The 18,712-nt window shown below is 41.3% G+C and overlaps 1 protein-coding gene across 3 annotated transcripts in view; it reads left to right on the top strand.

The window, feature by feature from the left end:
• Positions 1-18,712, top strand: part of LOC138748599 (copine-8) — a 276,255-nt gene that overhangs the window by 235,255 nt on the left and 22,288 nt on the right. For all 3 annotated transcript variants that reach the window (XM_069909068.1, XM_069909069.1, XM_069909070.1), the window contains one exon: positions 11,425-11,606. In XM_069909068.1, the coding sequence (XP_069765169.1) occupies positions 11,425-11,606 (182 nt within the window). The remainder of the gene's footprint in view (positions 1-11,424; positions 11,607-18,712) is intronic.

Here is an 18,712-nt window from a genome sequence, read left to right on the forward strand (position 1 = left end):
GGAAGAGCGCCATTTCATCTTAATAAACCTCTCATTTTATTTCCGAGTATGGATGAGGCAATGTCATCACAACTTTTCCTAGTATGTTACTAGGTACTACAACTCCTGTTATAGTTTTACAAACCATCTACCAGTTACATTTCCATTTACAGTGGATGGTATTCAATTATTCTCTCGATCAGTGGTTCTTAACCTTTTTCTTTCCACTCACATCCCACTTTAAATAATCCCTATGCCGTCGGTGCTCTGTGATTATTAAGGGATTGCTTAAGGTGGGATGTGAGTGGGAAGGGAAGGTTGAGAATCACTGCTCTAGACCCAATTGTTACTGAAATATTTGGCTTGAGAAAAATTGTCATTAGTCCATTTCCTTTGGAGCTATGAAACCGTGCACATAACGAGTCAATGAGGTATGATTAAAGCAGTGGTTTTCAAACTTTTTCTTTTTACCCACATACCACGTTAAGCAATCCCTTACTAATCACAGTGCACCTATGGCAGAGGGATTACTTAACGTGGTATTTGAGTGGAAAGAAAGAGGCTGAAAACCACTGCTTTATATCTGAGAACCACTGCTCTATATCTTTGAAATCAGAGTTTCTGATAAAGCATACAACTCCCATAACGGACACTTAAAATAGCTTTAAAGACTTTTGAGCTTTCCCTTATGATTACTTTAATATGTTCTCCCTCTATCGATTTGACTGACTCTATTGATGCTGTGGAGATTTTGCTTTATTTCTTGAATTATGTTTCTCCTAGCTCCATTCAATCCTGATAATTTACCAATTCATTGATTTCTCATTCATTGTAGAGGTCGACTGATCCACTTTCCAAGCCCATCATTTCCTTCTTCCTTAATACAAGTAATAAATGTGGACACAAACAAACCCACAATGCCTTATTAGAAGTACGAGATTTTGCAGAGCTGCATTTTTAATGTGGTGGACAGTATTTCCATAGTGTGTCTCTATGGCCTTCACCTCTTCCTGTTTAAAACTTAAGTAGTGCAGTCAGATTTGGGTCAGGACTGAGACCTATTCTTCAGCGGATCATGATTTCTACGTGGTCTTTGCCTTTCTGGCAACCAAGGTTTATTTTCCATGTCTTAAATTGCAGTTGTTCATCAAAGGTCATAAATAAAGAGACAAACCACGGAATTTTTCAAAACTTACACTTGAAATCATTTTAATAGCTGTTGTAATTTAATCCAATTCAAAAAGATTTTTGTAGATCATCTCATTTGTTGGTGTAATTTCTCTGTGATTGAAGGTGTTCTATTGATCTTACAATTTCATCTTATTTGGGAGCTCTGTGGGAACTTTACAGTCCAAAATGGTATTTCTGTAACACATTTAAAATATTAAGATGATATATATTGCACATTTTTTCCATTTTCTGATAGGTTTGATGAAAATTTAATTCTGTTTCTCTAATTATAACTTGATTCTTTATATGTTTTGTTCATGTGAAAATTTAATTATCACCTTAGACCAGATAAAATTCTTTGTATTTTTCTTCCCCCAACAATAACACACAACACTGAATGTGTAAACCCACACCCCTCACTGGCAACATTCAAAATCCAAGATGTCACTGACATCTGTTGATAAGTCTGTAAATTCATAAATATGCCACTCTTGCACTTCAGAACTCATCATCATCTGATTACAAAAGGGAAAAAAAAGAATCCATCATAGCTTGCTTAAGAACTCGAGGGATTAATTTGCCACCACTGGAAAAATGTTCATTTAAAATCAAGCAAATAATCTGACCAATGAGAGAGGTTTCGATATGGGCATGAGCTTGAAAGCAATTCAAACGTCATCAATCTTTCCACGAGGGGCCTTTGGGTTTCTTTAGTAACTGAAAATGAAACTAAATTAAACTGAAGAAAGCTTAGTATTATATCTACAAAAGAAGGATTTTTTTTTTAAAGCACAGTTTCATACAGCTTGTGGACTCTGAAAAGAATCTGAACATTTTAAAGAAATATTTTGGAAAGGGACAGAATCATCAAACTCAGTCTGTCACATTGATTTGATACTAGTGAAGTTTATGACAAAATCTATGTGTGGGAATGGAAGGCATTAAACTGAGAAACTGGCTCTCAGGTTTCACAAGAAAAAGGAACAGAAGCAGTCCATTTGGCCCATCAAAACCTCCCTGTGTTAAACTATTCTCGCATCGAGTTCCAAGTTATGGTCTTGTCCCCATATCTCTTGATATCCTAACTAATTAGATACCTATCAATTTCCCCTTTAAATTCCCCCAATGATCCGGCCTCCACAGCTGCATGTGGAAACAAATTCAACAAATCCACTACCCTCTGGCTAAAGAAATTTCTCCCCATCTCTGTTGTAAATTGATACTTTTTAATTCTAAGACTGTGCTCTCTTGTCCTGGAATCACCCAATAGGGGAAACGTCTTATTTACTTCCACTCTGTCCAATCCATTCATTATTCAAAATGTTTCTATGAAATCCCTCTCATTCTTCTATATTCTAATGAATAGAGTCCAAGAGCCACTAAGTGTTCCTCATATGTTATCCTCATTGCTGGAATCATTCTGGTAAACCCCCTCTGTACCCTCTCCAACTTTGCTATATCCTTTCTTAGATATGGGTCCTAAAACTGCACCTAGTTCTCCAAATGAGGTCTCACCAGTGCCCAATAGAGCCTCATCAACACCTCTTTATTCTTACACACAATCCCCTTTGAAATGAATGCCAACATAGCATTCGGTTTCTTTACTGCCGATCCAACCTGACGATCAACTTTCAAGTTATCCTGCACGAGGACCCCAAGTCCCTTTGTACTTATGAGGTTTGAATTTTCTCACCATCTAAATAATAATCTGACCATTTATTTCCTCAACCAAAATGCATAACCATACATTTCTTAACATTATATCTCATCTGCCATTTCTTCTTAGGAAATTAAGCTGTCCAAGTCTCTCTCTGCAAGCTTTTGATTTCTTCTACACTTCATACTCTACCATCTATCTTGGTGTCAAATGCAAACTTAGCCATTTAAACCACAATAAAATCATCAATATACATTGTAAAAAGTAGCGGCCTCAACACCGACCCTTGCGGAACATCATTAGTAACAGGCAACCAACCAGAATAGGATCCCTTTATTCCCACCCTTTGCTTCCTGCCTATCAGCCAATGCTTTACCTAATCTATTATTTTTCCAGTAATTCCATGGACTCTCATCTTATTAAGCAGCCTCTTATGTGGCCCCTTATCAAAGGCCTTTTGAAAATCCAAATATACTACATCCATAGCTCCCTTGTCCACCCTATTTGAGATTTCCTCAAAAAATTCCATTAGATTGATCAGGCAAGATTTTCTCTTCATGCCATTCACCTCGAAGTATTCCATAATCTTATCCTTGAGGATCGACTCCAATAACTTTCCAACTATTGAAGTCAGACTATTAGGCCTATAATTTCCTTTTTTCTGCCACCCTTCTTTCTTAAACACCAGAACTACATTTGCGACCTTCCAATCCTCGGGAACTGTGCCAGAGTCTATTGATTTTTGGAAAATCAATTCCAATGCCTCCACAATCTCCAAGGCCACCTCCTTCAGAACCTATGGATGCACCTCATCCAGTCCCGGAGACTTATCGACTTTTAAACCATTCATCTTATAAGCACTCTCTCTCTTGTAATCCTGACTGTACTTCATTCTATTCCCGGAGACCTCAGGTATATTGCTAATGTCCTCCACAGTTTCTTTGTTTCTTTGGCTTGGCTTCGCGGACGAAGATTTATGGAGGGGGTAAAAAGTCCACGTCAGCTGCAGGCTCGTTTGTGGCTGACAAGTCCAATGCGGGACAGGCAGACACGATTGCAGCGGTTGCAGGGGAAAATTGGTTGGTTGGGGTTGGGTGTTGGGTTTTTCCTCCTTTGCCTTTTGTCAGTGAGGTGGGCTCTGCGGTCTTCTTCAAAGGAGGTTGCTGCCCGCCAAACTGTGAGGCGCCAAGATGCACGGTTTGAGGCGTTATCAGCCCACTGGCGGTGGTCAATGTGGCAGGCACCAAGAGAATTTTTTAGGCAGTCCTTGTACCTTTTCTTTGGTGCACCTCTGTCACGGTGGCCAGTGGAGAGCTCGCCATATAACACGATCTTGGGAAGGCGATGGTCCTCCATTCTGGAGACGTGACCCATCCAGCGCAGCTGGATCTTCAGCAGCGTGGACTCGATGCTGTCGACCTCTGCCATCTCGAGTAGTTCGACGTTAGGGATGTAAGCGCTCCAATGGATGTTGAGGATGGAGCGGAGACAACGCTGGTGGAAGTGTTCTAGGAGCCGTAGGTGGTGCCGGTAGAGGACCCATGATTCGGAGCCGAACAGGAGTGTGGGTATGACAACGGCTCTGTATACGCTTATCTTTGTGAGGTTTTTCAGTTGGTTGTTTTTCCAGACTCTTTTGTGTAGTCTTCCAAAGGCGCTATTTGCCTTGGCAAGTCTGTTGTCTATCTCATTGTCGATCCTTGCATCTGATGAAATGGTGCAGCTGAGATAGGTAAACTGGTTGACCGTTTTGAGTTTTGTGTGCCCGATGGAGATGTGAGGGGGCTGGTAGTCATGGTGGGGAGCTGGCTGATGGAGGACCTCAGTTTTCTTCAGGCTGACTTCCAGGCCAAACATTTTGGCAGTTTCCGCAAAGCAGGACGTCAAGCGCTGAAGAGCTGGCTCTGAATGGGCAACTAAAGCGGCATCGTCTGCAAAGAGTAGTTCTCAGACAAGTTTCTCTTGTGTCTTGGTGTGAGCTTGCAGGCGCCTCAGATTGAAGAGACTGCCATCCGTGCAGTACCGGATGTAAACAGCGTCTTCATTGTTGGGGTCTTTCATGGCTTGGTTCAGCATCATGCTGAAGAAGATTGAAAAGAGGGTTGGTGCGAGAACACAGCCTTGCTTCACGCCATTGTTAATGGAGAAGGGTTCAGAGAGCTCATTGCTGTATCTGACCCGATTGGCGACTTCAGGGGTTTCTACGAGGCTCTAAAGGCTGTGTACGGCCCCTCACCCCAAGTCCAAAGCCCGCTGCGCAGCTCAGACGGCAAAGTCCTCCTCAGCGACAAGATCTCCATCCTCAACCGATGGTCAGAACACTTCCAATCTCTTTTCAGTGCCAACCGCTCAGTCCAAGATTCCGCCCTGCTCCAGCTCCCTCAACAGCCCCTAAGGCTAGAGCTGGATGAGGTTCCCACCCTGGATGAGACATATAAGGCAATCGAACAACTGAAAAGTGGTAAAGCAGCAGGTATGGATGGAATCCCCCCAGAAGTCTGGAAGGCTGGCGGCAAAACTCTGCATGCCAAACTGCATGAGTTTTTCATGCTTTGTTGGGACCAAGGTAAACTGCCTCAGGATCTTCGTGATGCCACCATCATCACCCTGTACAAAAACAAAGGCGAGAAATCAGACTGCTCAAACTACAGGGGAATCACGTTGCTCTCCATTGCAGGCAAAATCTTCGCTAGGATTCTACTAAATAGAATAATACCTAGTGTCGCCGAGAATATTCTCCCAGAATCACAGTGCGGCTTTCGCGCAAACAGAGGAACCACTGACATGGTCTTTGCCCTCAGACAGCTCCAAGAAAAGTGCAGAGAACAAAACAAAGGACTCTACATCACCTTTGTTGACCTCACCAAAGCCTTCGACACCGTGAGCAGGAAAGGGCTTTGGCAAATACTAGAGCGCATCGGATGTCCCCCAAAGTTCCTCAACATGATTATCCTCCACAGTGAAGACTGATACAAAATATCCATTTAGTTTCTCTGCCATCTCTTTGTTAGCCATTATAATTTCTCCAGTTTCGTTTTCAATCGGCCCTATATCTACCCTTTTCCCTCTTTTACTTTTTATATATTTGAAGAAACTCTTAGTATTGTTACGAGCCCAGAGGACGCCAAAACCCAGCAGCAACAGAAATTCACCAAGACAAATGGTTACTTAAACAAAAGTTGCTTTTAATTATCTTTAAACATGAAAACAGGATCAAACTTTAACTTATTACTATTAACTCACTTAACACCCCCTTCTAAGTGCACATGTATGTAATGCGTGTGTAAGTTCAGAAAAGTTATTTGATTCACAGACCAATCTCACTTCTCACTCCTCAAGTTCACTAGTTGTAGGCAATTCTTATACTGTGCACAGAATTTAACATTTATGAATTTCACTAGGCTTTGGTGCTTGAAAGGTAAATGGTTACCGCTCAGGAAGGTTCTTGTTGGTTTTCAGAGAGAGATATATTGTTCCTGGACACAAACTGATCCCTTTTAATCAGTTACGTCAGTGTCTTGCTGAAGAAACTTGTCCCATCAGGGTTTTCCAGATGATAACCTCTTTCTTTCAGGTCACCACAGAGTTCCTTTTTGTTTTCACTTATTTCAAGTGAAACATGAATCAGCCAGTCCTCTCCTCTTATATGGACCAAAAGGGCTTTGACCAGGCTGAGCGAAGCTCTTACAATCCATCTTCAATATTTTTTTATCCACAAGCTTGCCAGCTTGTCCTGTTCCTGTCCCAGCTGCTGCTGCTAATTGTAGAACTGAATTATCTCTCTCTCTCTCTCTCTCTCTCAGAGAAAAGCCTGTTTGACTTTCTCTGCTTGCAAAATCACATGACCCTCTTAGAACAGCCAACTGCACTTAGACAGCCTGTGGCTCCGGACCTAATCCTCCGAGTTCTTTCATGTGTTGCTTTCCAAAACAACAATCCATTAGTGAAGTATGGGCACTCCCCATAGCTTTTGCAAAGGCACTTGGAGCTGGAATGTCTGGCTTGAGCAGAGCTCCAGTATTTTAAATGAAATCTGTTTTGAAGTGTTTGTATGTGACCTACACTAAAAAAAACCTGCCACAATTGATCTCTTTTAAAACATATCAATATACAATATAAAATACAATGTAATCTGTCACAGTATCCTTTTGTATTTTATTTTCCCCAATTTCCTTTTATAATTCATCTTTTCCTAATGACTTTCTTTGTAAGTTTTAAATAATTTCCCAGTCCTCTGCTCTTCCAGTAATTTTTGCTACCTTTCTGCCCTTCCTTTTGCTTTTTACTTTTAGCTTTAATCTCTCTTGTTAGCCACATCTGTGTCATTTTACCATTCATAATTTTCCTTTTCCTTAGAATATACTTATTTTTTCTTTATTTATTTCTTGTAGAAATATCAACCAATTCTGTTCTGCCATCCCTCCATCTAGCTTACTTTTCCAGTTTGTGGCTTGTGAATGATATAAAGCATGAATGAATATTTTTATCACAAACTATTTTCATTTTGCATAAAGAAGAGAAATGCTGGAAACATTCAGTTGGCCAGGCGGAATCTGTGGAAAGAGAAACAGAGTTAGTGTTTCATATTGAACACCCTTCATGTTTCTTTTGATATTTCACTTTCACAAATGCTGTTTGAATGTTTCTAGCATCTCCAAACTTTCTGATTTACAATGACATTGCTATTAAAGCCTTGAAGCAAATAATTTTTTTAACTACAAATAAGGAGTCTATTGGCTGAAAGAAAGCATGCCAATGTCTGCAATTAAAGTATTGAATACAGAAGTTGAGATGTTAGAGTAAAAATTGTATAAGACATTAGTGAGGCCAAATTTGGAGTATTGTGTGTAGTTTCGGTCACCTAACTACAGGAAAGATATCAATAAGAGGGCAGAAATTTACTAGGATATTGCCAGGAATTCAGGAAAGGTTAAACAGGTTAGGACTTTATTCCCTGGAGCGTAGAACAATGAGGGGAGATTTGACAGAAGTATTGAAAATTATGAGGGAGATTGATAGAGTAAATGTAGACAGACTTAAGAAGGGATGTAGGCAGAAGACTGGAAATTATCGGCCAATTAGCTTGATGTCTGTAGTTTGAAAAATGCTTGAAGCCGTCATTAAAGATGAAATAGTGAAACTTTTGGAACGTAAGGGTTCAATCAGGCAGACGCAGCATGGTTTTAGAAAGGGAAGTTCTTGTTTGACAAACTTGTTAGGATTCTTTGAGGATATAATGGGTGCAGTGGATAGAGGGGATGTTGTATTTTTGGATTGTATTCTGGATGTTGTATTTTTGGATTTCCAGAAACGTTTGATAAGGTGCCACACAAGAGACTTATCAGTAAGTTACAGGAAAGTGGAGTCCGGGGAAGTATATTGGCCTGGATTGAAAATTGGTTGTCTGACAGGAGGCAGAGAGTCAGGATAAATGGGAGTTCTTCAGGTTGGCAGAGAGTGGTAAGTGGGGTGCCACAGGGGTCAGTGTTAGGCCCACAACTGTTCATCATTTACATTGATGACTTGGAGGAGGGAACAAAATGTGGTGTAGCCAAGTTTGCGGATGACACCAAATTGAGTGGAAGAGCAAATTGTAATGAGGATGTGGAGAGTCTGCAGAGGGGTATAGTTAAGCTGGATGAGTGGGCAAAGGTCTGGCAGATGGAGTACAATGTTAGTAAGTGTGAGGTTATCCACTTTGGCAAGAAAAATAAAAGAGCTGAATATTATTTAAAGAGTGAAAAACTACAGCATGCTGTTGTGCAGAGGGACTTGGGAGAGCTTGTGCTTGAATCGCAAAAAGTTAGGTTGCAGGTGCAGCAGGTTATTAAGAAGGCAGATGGAATGTTGGCCTTCATCGCTAGAGGAATTGAATTCAGGAGTAGGGAGGTAATGTTGCAAATGTATAAGGTACTGGTGAGACCGCACCTGGAGTACTGTGTCCAGTTCTGGTCTCCATATTTGAGGAAGGATATACTGGCTTTGGAGACAGTCCAGAGGAGGTTTACTAGGTTGATCCCTGGGATGAAGGGGTTGACTTATGATGAAAGATTAAATCATCTAGGATTGTATTCGCTCGAATTCAGAAGAATGAGAGGAGATCTTATAGAAACATATAGGATTATGAAGGGTATGGATAGGATAGATGTAGGAAGGTTTTTTGAGCTGGCCGGGGAAACTAAAACAAGAGGACACAGTCTCAAGATTCGGGGGAGTAGATTTAGGACAGCGATGAGGAAAAATAGTTTTTCCCAGAGAGTAGTGAATGTTTGGAATTCTCTATCCAGGGAAGTGGTTGAGGCTGCTTCATTAAACGTATTTAAAATTAGGTTAGATAAATTTTTACATGATAGAGGAATTAGGGGATATGGGGAGAAGGCAGGTCGGAGGAGTTAGGTCATAAATTAGATCAGCCATGATCGTATTGAATGGCGGAGCAGGCTCGATGGGCCATTTTTGGCCTACTCCCGTTCCTACTTCCTATGTTCCTACGTGGATGGGAGAGGTGTGGAGGGCTATGGACTGGGTGCAGGTCCGTGGGACTAGGCAGAAAAATGGTTTGGCACAGATTAGAAAGGCTGAAAGGCCTGTTTCCATTTTGTAATATTCTATGATTCTATCAAAACATAGAAGGGGAGGGAGAGGAGGGGGAGAAGGGAGGCAGGAAGAGGAAGTAGGAAGGGGCAGGGAGAAGAGGCAGGGGAGGAAGGGGCAGGGGAGGAGCACAGCCTAATGGTAAGATATCACAGTTGGATACAGATAGGAGGGTAGAAAAGCTGAGAAGTGATGGAGGAGGGGTAAGCTCTGAGTGGAGAGGGATGGGAAGGGATAGAGAGTAGTTTACAGACTTTTCAATGTGAAGTAATTTGTCAGATGTTATTTTGTTTATCTAATTAGAAGCAGACTAAACCTAATTATAATTGCTCCAGCAATTTTAACAGCACCTCATCCCATTTGACTTCTGTGTGCAGAAGTCAAGAGAAATGTTATCTGTTCTGTGAAAAAACTGAGTGCCTGTATTAAAAATTCTTTGCTTGAGAAAATGAAAATAATGATGTGGATTTTCCAGAACTGGGTATCCAAATGATTAAGAGGTTTTTTTTAAAAAAAACCCTTAATTAATACTCTCCTTTTGAATAAATACCCTTGTGTTTTCAAAATGTCAAAAGGCAATTGATTGAAACTAATTAAATAGTTACAGTTCACTTGTGCTGTTATTAAAGTCTAGTTCGCCGAGTTGTTCTACATTGTAACGCAGAGCATCCCTCCCTTTTCTTCATTTTTATTTATATTTTCAAATCAACATGAAATTCATCAATTACATTAAAGAAACATAATCTTATAATTTGATGTTGATTTTGAGTAAGAAAAAAAAGAAGCCCTAACCCTCCCCATTCCCATCCACCCAGGAAAAAAAAGAGAAATAGTCAATAGAATTGAAGAGAAAAGCAAAACAAGAAAAAGGTTTGATTGAATTTATCAACCTCCTGCCAAGGGACAAATATCCACACTTACCCGGAATCCCAGGTGGTTCCCGGAAGCAGGCAGCTGAGTGGGGGTGGGGTGGGGATCGTTAAGAATCTACACCTACATGTTGAAGATATAGACTCCAATTTTTTGAGAAAAACATGTTTTTTTTTCCCTAAGTTTACAGTATTTATTTCCACTTTCCAACGAGTCATATCTAGATGGGAATTAGATTTCCAGGTAACTGCTATACACTTCCTGTCCACCACCAATGCGATCTTTACAAATTCTAATTGGTGTTTCAACAGCTTCATTTTAGGACTTACATCAGCTATATTTCCCAATATAAACAATTCCGGTATCTGTATAAATCGAATCTTGTTTTGTTCTCGAAGATTTCCCAAATCTTCCCAGAGAGGCCTCACCTTGGAGCCTGCCAGATTGAATGCGAAAGGGTTCCTGTTTTTTTCCCACATCTAAGATGCTGGGAGAACATACAGATTATGTTCTATCTTACAGATAGCGCCGGATTTGAAAACGGGTGGCTGGTGCTGTAATAACGTGTGCTAACCGCAACTCTAACTGTGCTGCCTTGTTTTTATTTTCTCAGACATCTGCATTGATAATGATCACACTATCTCCGCACTAGTTGCTGTGATCTGTGAGCCAACTACATGATCATAGCACGGGCGGACTCCATACTTCCTTTCCATTGACGTTTCGCCTGTCATGCTCCAAATTTCCACATACCATCTCTTCCCCACCCCCACCCCCTGCATTCCATTTCACTCTCTCCATTTTCCCTTGGCTCCACAGCAGCTGATGTGCAAGAGAACTCCTTAACTCTTATGGGTGTGCCTGTCAGGAGGCAATGTGTGAACAGTCCATCATCTGTGATCCCAGGCAGTAGCTGCCCTCTGTGAATGGACAACATGGTTTCTCACACATTTAAATGGCAGAAAACAACATTAACATTCTCTTAAAACAAGAAGGTCCTGATTTAACAATTCCTTTTGTGACAGCTTACTTGGCATTCAGGAGAGATGTAGCATGCATTTTATGCAGTTAAAGTTATTTAAATCCTATTTCTTGCCTTTGTACAATTCAGAATTACTTGATTATCTTATATTTTTAACTATTTTTTATTTCAGGCCATCCTGCTCACCCAACCTCTCTGCATTACATGAATCCTTATCAATTTAATACTTATGCCCTGGCTTTGAAAGCTGTCGGAGAAATTATTCAAGATTATGACAGTGACAAGATGTTCCCAGCATTAGGATTTGGTGCCAAGTTGCCTCCAGATGGACGAATTTCACATGAATTTGCTTTGGTGAGATCATTAATTGCATGTTTTATTTTAATGCACAATTAAGTAAATGTTGAGTTGTACTAACCAAAATGTTCAGTCTTAACTGTTCTTCTAAACGTTGTGTTTTTATTGTCAGTTCACACAGTTATTTATAGTGACAGAACTTAAGGTTATGATCAGGCTATCAAAAGTTTGTTGATTCAATATTACCAGTTTGAAAACTGACCCATAATCCTTTGTTTTACTGCAAATTCAAAGAATTTGTGTTCTTGCTCAGAAGCCGGAACAAAAGATGGTGGAAAATATCACATAATTTGTGTAGGCAGAGCCTTTAATTCATGCTGAACAAAACCAGAAATAATTTTGTGGCACAGTCAATTCCTTTTCCATTGAATAGTGGGTTAAAATTACTGAAGTGATCAGAAGATGATGGGATGGTTGGCGGTTAGGTTCAGTGGGCAGACATCTGCTCCCTTTTAAGGGTACCTCAATTATGAAGCGGCAAAGTTATCCCTTACATGGACATTGGGAAATATTTTCCATAATATCATGTGTAATGAACCGTGAAAGGTGGAATCCTCACTTATATTAAAAGCATCAAAACAGACTTGAGCTACCCAAGGTGTGTGGTTGAGCTTGCTGCCTTTAATCTGAAGATCCAAGGCGAAACACCAAGGCGCATAATTGTTGCGGGATTTTTAAAACATTTCTATTTCAAATTTCCAGCATCCTCAGTTTTTACTTTTTGATTACTGATTTGTTATGTGGAGATTGGCTGGGAATGAATTGTTTTCTTTGAAAACTGACAGGAGATATGTTTGAGCTGTAAACTTGAGAGAAGCCCCAACAGGGTCAACAAGCAGAGGTCAATAATTGGGGGCTATAGATTTAGGGGGAATGAGAAATTCTTTTTCATATCCTTTGGTGCATATGAAAAAGAATTTTTAATTTTTTTTAATTTCAAATTCAAATTCAATGTACAAGTTATACAACGAGATTAAAAAGACAGCAGTTCAAGGTTACCAATGCAGCGACGCAACCACAGGCAGCACCACAGAAGTTAAATAAATAATTTAATTTACAGTGCCGTATATGTCCTTTATGTGAATGGAGAGGGGGGGTGTCGGCTGTATGTATGATAGATGTGGAGGACAGAGAGGAAAATTTGTGGATATGTGTGCTCAGTATAGAGACAGCCTGGGGGAAAAAACTGTTTCTGAGTCTGTTTGTTCTTGTCTTGATTGACCTGTAGCGTCTGCCAGAGGGTAGTAGGTCAAACAGATGCAGGGCAGGGTGGGTGTGGTCCTTTATTATTGCTTGTGCTCTACTGAGGCAACGAGAGGTGTTGAAGATCCTTCAGGGAGGGTAGGGAACATCCAATTATCTTTTCTGCTGCCCTCACCACCCGTTGAAGTCTTTGCTGCTCTTCTTCAGTGCAATGGGAGAACCATACTGTGCTGCAGTACAGCAGGATGCTCTGTATGGTGGAACTGTAGAAGGTAATCAGCAGTTTCTGACTCACCTTGCTTTTTTTGAGCATCCTCTGAGCCTTTTTGATGACCGCTGAAGTGTTTACATACGGGATGAACATACAAACTCCTTACAGAGAGCACCGGATTCCAACCCAGTCATGGGCACTGTAACAGCATTACTTCAACCTCCATCCCTCCACCCATGTATGCCCAAATATATTCTCTTAATAAGTCAAATAATGAATATTGTTGATAGCTGAAGGTGGATTGTGAAATTCACTTTTATTAAAAATAATTTATTACTTGATTGTTAAACTCCAAGCCTCATTCAAAAGAAGCACCTTGATGGGTAAGACAGGAGTAAATCCCTGAAAACCTCTGCACCTACAGCTAGAAACTGGAATTTACCCAAAGACCAAATGATTTACCTGCATTGACATGTTGGGACAAATGTCTCTTTCTTGTGCCTTTGGTTTTTCCATAATTCTGCAGATCATTTGAAATGAGGACATTGGCTTCAAGGTGGTAAATTCCGCTTTGAGGTGGTGATGACCTGGAGAACTGCACAGTTAATTATGCTACTCTGTTGGTGCAGGTGATGACCCTGCTCCTGCTCTTCCATGGGTTTACCAACAGGGAGTTGAAGGATGTCCGTGTTACATGCAAATGCTAACAATGGTAAAAGAGCCCAGTTTCTATTTGCAGCAAGATTAGTTTAGCAGATGTCATGTGCATGAATCAGTTTTAAGCAAAGTTGTATTTCTTTCCATGGGGTTAAAAAGCTACAGAGCCTCTGAGGGTCTGAAAGCATAATTTTACTTACTGATCCTCCACCTCTCCAAACCACACCTCCTTTTTATCCCCTCCTGCCATAATCCAAACCAGCTTTGTCTTCCCTCCATCTCTCCAAACCACTCCCTTCTTCTTCCCTCCTTCACACCACCCTCCCCTTTCAAAACACCCCTTCTCATCCTCCCTTCCCCCTCTAAACCGCCTACCTCCTCCCTCCCTCTACCCATAAATGCCCAAAGATATTCTCTTAATAAATAAAATAATGAATATTTTTGCTAGGTGGAATGTGAAATTCACTTTTTTTATCAGCCAACTTTTGGAGTTGGTTATGAATTTGGGCTTTGCTTTAATAAAGAGACCTATCCGGATTTATTTTCTCGTGCACTTCTTTTACCTCAATCAGCAATAAATCACATTGTTCTTTTATTTGGGATTGAGGTAGTACCAAATATAAATGCTGGAGAGCCATGGGTTTAGATCAGTAGTTTTCAAACTGCCCCCCTAAACTTACATTCCACCTTAAGCAATCCTTATGCCATGTGCTCTCTGATTAAGTCTATTAGATATTTTCCCATACAAGTACATAGATACTACCAGCAATTGTCTTTACATTTAGTACTTGACCAACTATTTGTCACAATTTCACACTTATCCATCCATACAACTGGGAGTGCACTTGTCAATGTAGATGCTCCCCTAAACACACATTCCACCTTAAGCAATCACTATGCCATAAAGGCATTGTTTAAGGTGATGTATGAATGGGAAGAAAAAGGTTTGAAAACCAGTTTTTATTGTACCTAATTGATTGGTTATGTGCTCTGTTTCATAACTGAATGACAATGGGCCAACTAATTGCTTAAAGTGTTGTGTGAGTGGAAAAGGAAGGTTGAGAATCACTGCTCTAGACCTAGTTGTTACTGAAATATTTTGCTTGATAAAAATTGTCATTGGTCCATTTCCTTTGGAGTTATGAAACAGTGCACATAACGAGTCAATTAGGTCCGATTTAAAAAAAAAAACAGTGGTTTTCAACCTTTTTCTTCCCATTCATATATCACCTTAAGCAATCCCTTTTTAATCACAGAGCATTTGTGGCATAGTGATTGCTTAAGGTGGAATGTGAGTTTAGGGGAGCATTTTGAAAACTACTCTTAAACCTTATCTACATTGACAAGTGCACTCCCAGTTGTATGGATGGATAAGTGTGAAATTGTGACAAATAGTTGATCAAGTACCAAGGGTAAAGACAATTCCTGGTAATATCTATGTTTTCTTCTTCTTCTTTTCTTTGGCTTGGCTTCGCGGACGAAGATTTATGGAGGGGTAAAGTCCACATCAGCTGCAGGCTCGTTTGTGGCTGACAAGTCCGATGCGGGACAGGCAGACACGATTGCAGCGGTTGCAAGGGAAAATTGGTGGGTTGGGGTTGGGTGTTGGGTTTTTTATCCTTTGTCTTTTGTCAGTGAGGTGGGCTCTGCGGTCTTCTTCAAAGGAGGTTGCTGCCCACTGAACTGTGAGGCACCAAGATGCACGGTTTGAGGCGATATCAGCCCACTGGCGGTGGTCAATGTGGCAGGCACCAAGAGCTTTCTTTACGCAGTCCAAAGACTTCAACAATGAAGACGCTGTTTACATCCGGTACCGCACGGATGGCAGTCTCTTCAATCTGAGGCGCCTGCAAGCTCACACCAAGGCACGAGCAACTTGTCCGTGAACTACTCTTTGCAGACGATGCCGCTTTAGTTGCCCATTCAGAGCCAGCTCTTCAGCGCTTGACGTCCTGTTTTGCGGAAACTGCCAAAATGTTTGGCCTGGAAGTCAGCCTGAAGAAAACTGAGGTCCTCCATCAGCCAGCTCCCCACCATGACTACCAGCCCCCCCACATCTCCATCGGGCACACAAAATTCAAAACGGTCAACCAGTTTACCTATCTCGGCTGCACCATTTCATCGGATGCAAGGATCGACAACGAGATAGACAACAGACTCGCCAAGGCAAATAGTGCCTTTGGAAGACTACACAAAAGAGTCTGGAAAAACAACCAACTGAAAAACCTCACAAAGATTAGCGTATACAGAGCCGTTGTCATACCCACACTCCTGTTCGGCTCCGAATCATGGGTCCTTTACCGGCATCACCTACGGCTCCTAGAATGCTTCCACCAGCGTTGTCTCCGCTCCATCCTCAACATTCATTGGAGCGACTTCATCTCCAACATCGAAGTACTCGAGATGGCGGAGGCCGACAGCATCGAATCCACACTGCTGAAGATCAAATTGCGCTGGGTAGGTCACGTCTCCAGAATGGAGGACCATCTCCTTCCCAAGATCGTGTTATATGGCGAGCTCTCCACTGGCCACCGAGACAATATCTATGTACTTGTATGGGAAACTATCTAACAGACTTAATCAGGCAAAAAGTAGTGGCTAGAGAGAGATTTTGAACTGAAAGTTCATTGGTGAGTACATCTTGTACGAGTGTAAAAGTTCCAATTAAGTTAAATGGCATCATATTAACTCTGCTGAGAACGATCGTGATGTAACGGTGCTTCTGACAAAGAGGACAGTATCCTTTACCCCCTCATCTTTCATCCTTGTTGCTGAATCAAATAAACAGCAGCACCTTTTGTGTAATTGTAGTAATAATCCCATGAAAAGTGGTGAGCTCACAAAACAGACACCTCAGTTACAGTCCACCTTCACTTCCATCACACTGCATAAATCATTGAAATCCATTCAATACCCTGTTCATTCTCAATCTCAATCATTTTCTAATATCAGTCCTATATTAAAATTTATAGACTTTGAAATTTAGTCTCAAACAGGGCTGTATTCTTATCCCCTGTTCTACTTGACTGTGGGGCTCGGTACGACAACAACATCTACAAATTCATTGATGATATCACGGTAGTGGATTGTATAAAAAGGGGAGATGGATCTGTATACAGGAGGGAGATGGAAAACTTGGCTGAATAGTGCACCAACAACTTCACACCAAAACAAAGGAGCTGATTGTTGACTTCAAGAAGGGAAAACCAGAGGTGTAAGATCCAGTGATCATTGGTGATCATCCAGTGATCAGAGATGAAGAAGGTGAGCAAATTTAAGTTCTTTGGAGTCACTATCTTGATCTCTTTTTTTTCATGGACCCCACACAGAAATGGCATTGTGAGGAAAGCCCGTCTTCTTCCTCAGAAGGTGCAAAAGTTTGGTATGACATCAGAAATCCTGGCAAATTTCCACTTATTTTGGTGGAAAGTGCACTGACTGGCTGCATCACAATCTGGTATGGGGACACCAATACCCCTGAGCGTAAAACCCTCCAAAAGGTAGTGTGGACACAGCCCAGGATATCACGGGTAAAACCCTCCCCCACCATCAAGAACATCTACAGGTAATGCTGCCATCAGAGAGCAACAGCAATCATCAAGGATCCACACACCCAGCACACGCTCTGTTCTCACTGCTACCACCAGGTTCAGGAACAGCTGCTCTCCCTCCACCATCAGACTCCTCAACAACAAACTCAATCAGGGGCTTATTTAAGGATTCTTTCTTTTGCACTTCATTGATTTTTTTCACTTTCTCTGGAATGCACAGTCAGTTTGTTTACATTTCTTTATTTGTTTACAAGTGTATGTGGAGTCAGTTTTTTTTGCACTGCCAATAAGTGATAATTCTGCCTCGCCTGCAGAATAAAGAATCTCAGGATTATATGTGATGTCATGGATACACTCTGACAAGAAATTTGAATCTGAAACATACTTTTTTTTTACAATAAATTCAAGTTAGAGTTAGTCATCTGTCTTGTTTGAAACATTAAAAGTTATGTGTACTTCAAGCAGGCAAACTAGAAGTTGTTTCTGGCAAACTATCATCAACATATTATCTGAGCAAGTAGAGGAGCCAAAATACTTGAACACTGCTACACCGCCATCTGGACACCTCCCAAGCAATCACATGCTTGTATTTCGGCAAGACTGATCACTTCGGCTCCTGGAGTACAAGCAAAGACTGAGGACAACAGTACCAGTGGTGAAGCCGGTGAAGGTATGGTCGGAGGACTGCTTTGAATCAGTGGACTTGACAATATTCAAGGAATCATCTTCAAACGTGAATGTATATGCCACAGCTGACACTTCATCAGGACCTATGTGGATGAATGTTTTCCCAGGTGCACATGTAATGAGTACACCTTCAAAGGCTATGGCAGTCTGCTGAGGGTGAGGTTGATGGTGATCCAGATCTCTACAGGAAGTCCAGGTATGACGTACAAAGAGGCAATTCCGATGGAAGCTCGAAAGAGACAGATATTTGCCAGCTATGGCAGAGCTTGCAGGTCATTATATTCTTCAAGGTGAAGCCCAACATCATAAATGGCTGTGATGCTTCGCTCCCTGATGAGCTGAACACCTTTTATGCTCGCTTTGAGAAGGTGAATTCAATAGTACCACTGAGAATCCCTGCAGAATCTGGCAACCCTGTGATATTTGTTTGAGAGACCAACGTCAGAACAATGTCAGGACCTGATGGCATTCCTAGCAAGGTACTGAAAATCTGTTTCAACCAACTAGCTGGAACGTTCACAGACATTTTCAATCTCTCTCTGTTGCATTTGGATGTTCCCACCTGCTTTAAAAGGGTGTCAGTCATTCCCAAGAAGTGCAGGGTGAGCTGCCTCAATGACTATTGCCTAGTAGCCCTCACATCCACTGTGATGAAATGCTTTGAGGTGTTGGTCATAGCCATAATTAACTCATACCTAGGTAAAGATCTGGACCGACTGCAATTCACCTACTGCCACAATCGTGCCACAGCATATGTAATCTCTCCACTCAGCCCTGGATCGCCTAGAGAACAA

Source organism: Narcine bancroftii, chromosome 13 (genome assembly GCF_036971445.1).
Source record: "Narcine bancroftii isolate sNarBan1 chromosome 13, sNarBan1.hap1, whole genome shotgun sequence".
NCBI classification, from domain to species: Eukaryota; Metazoa; Chordata; class Chondrichthyes; order Torpediniformes; family Narcinidae; genus Narcine; species Narcine bancroftii.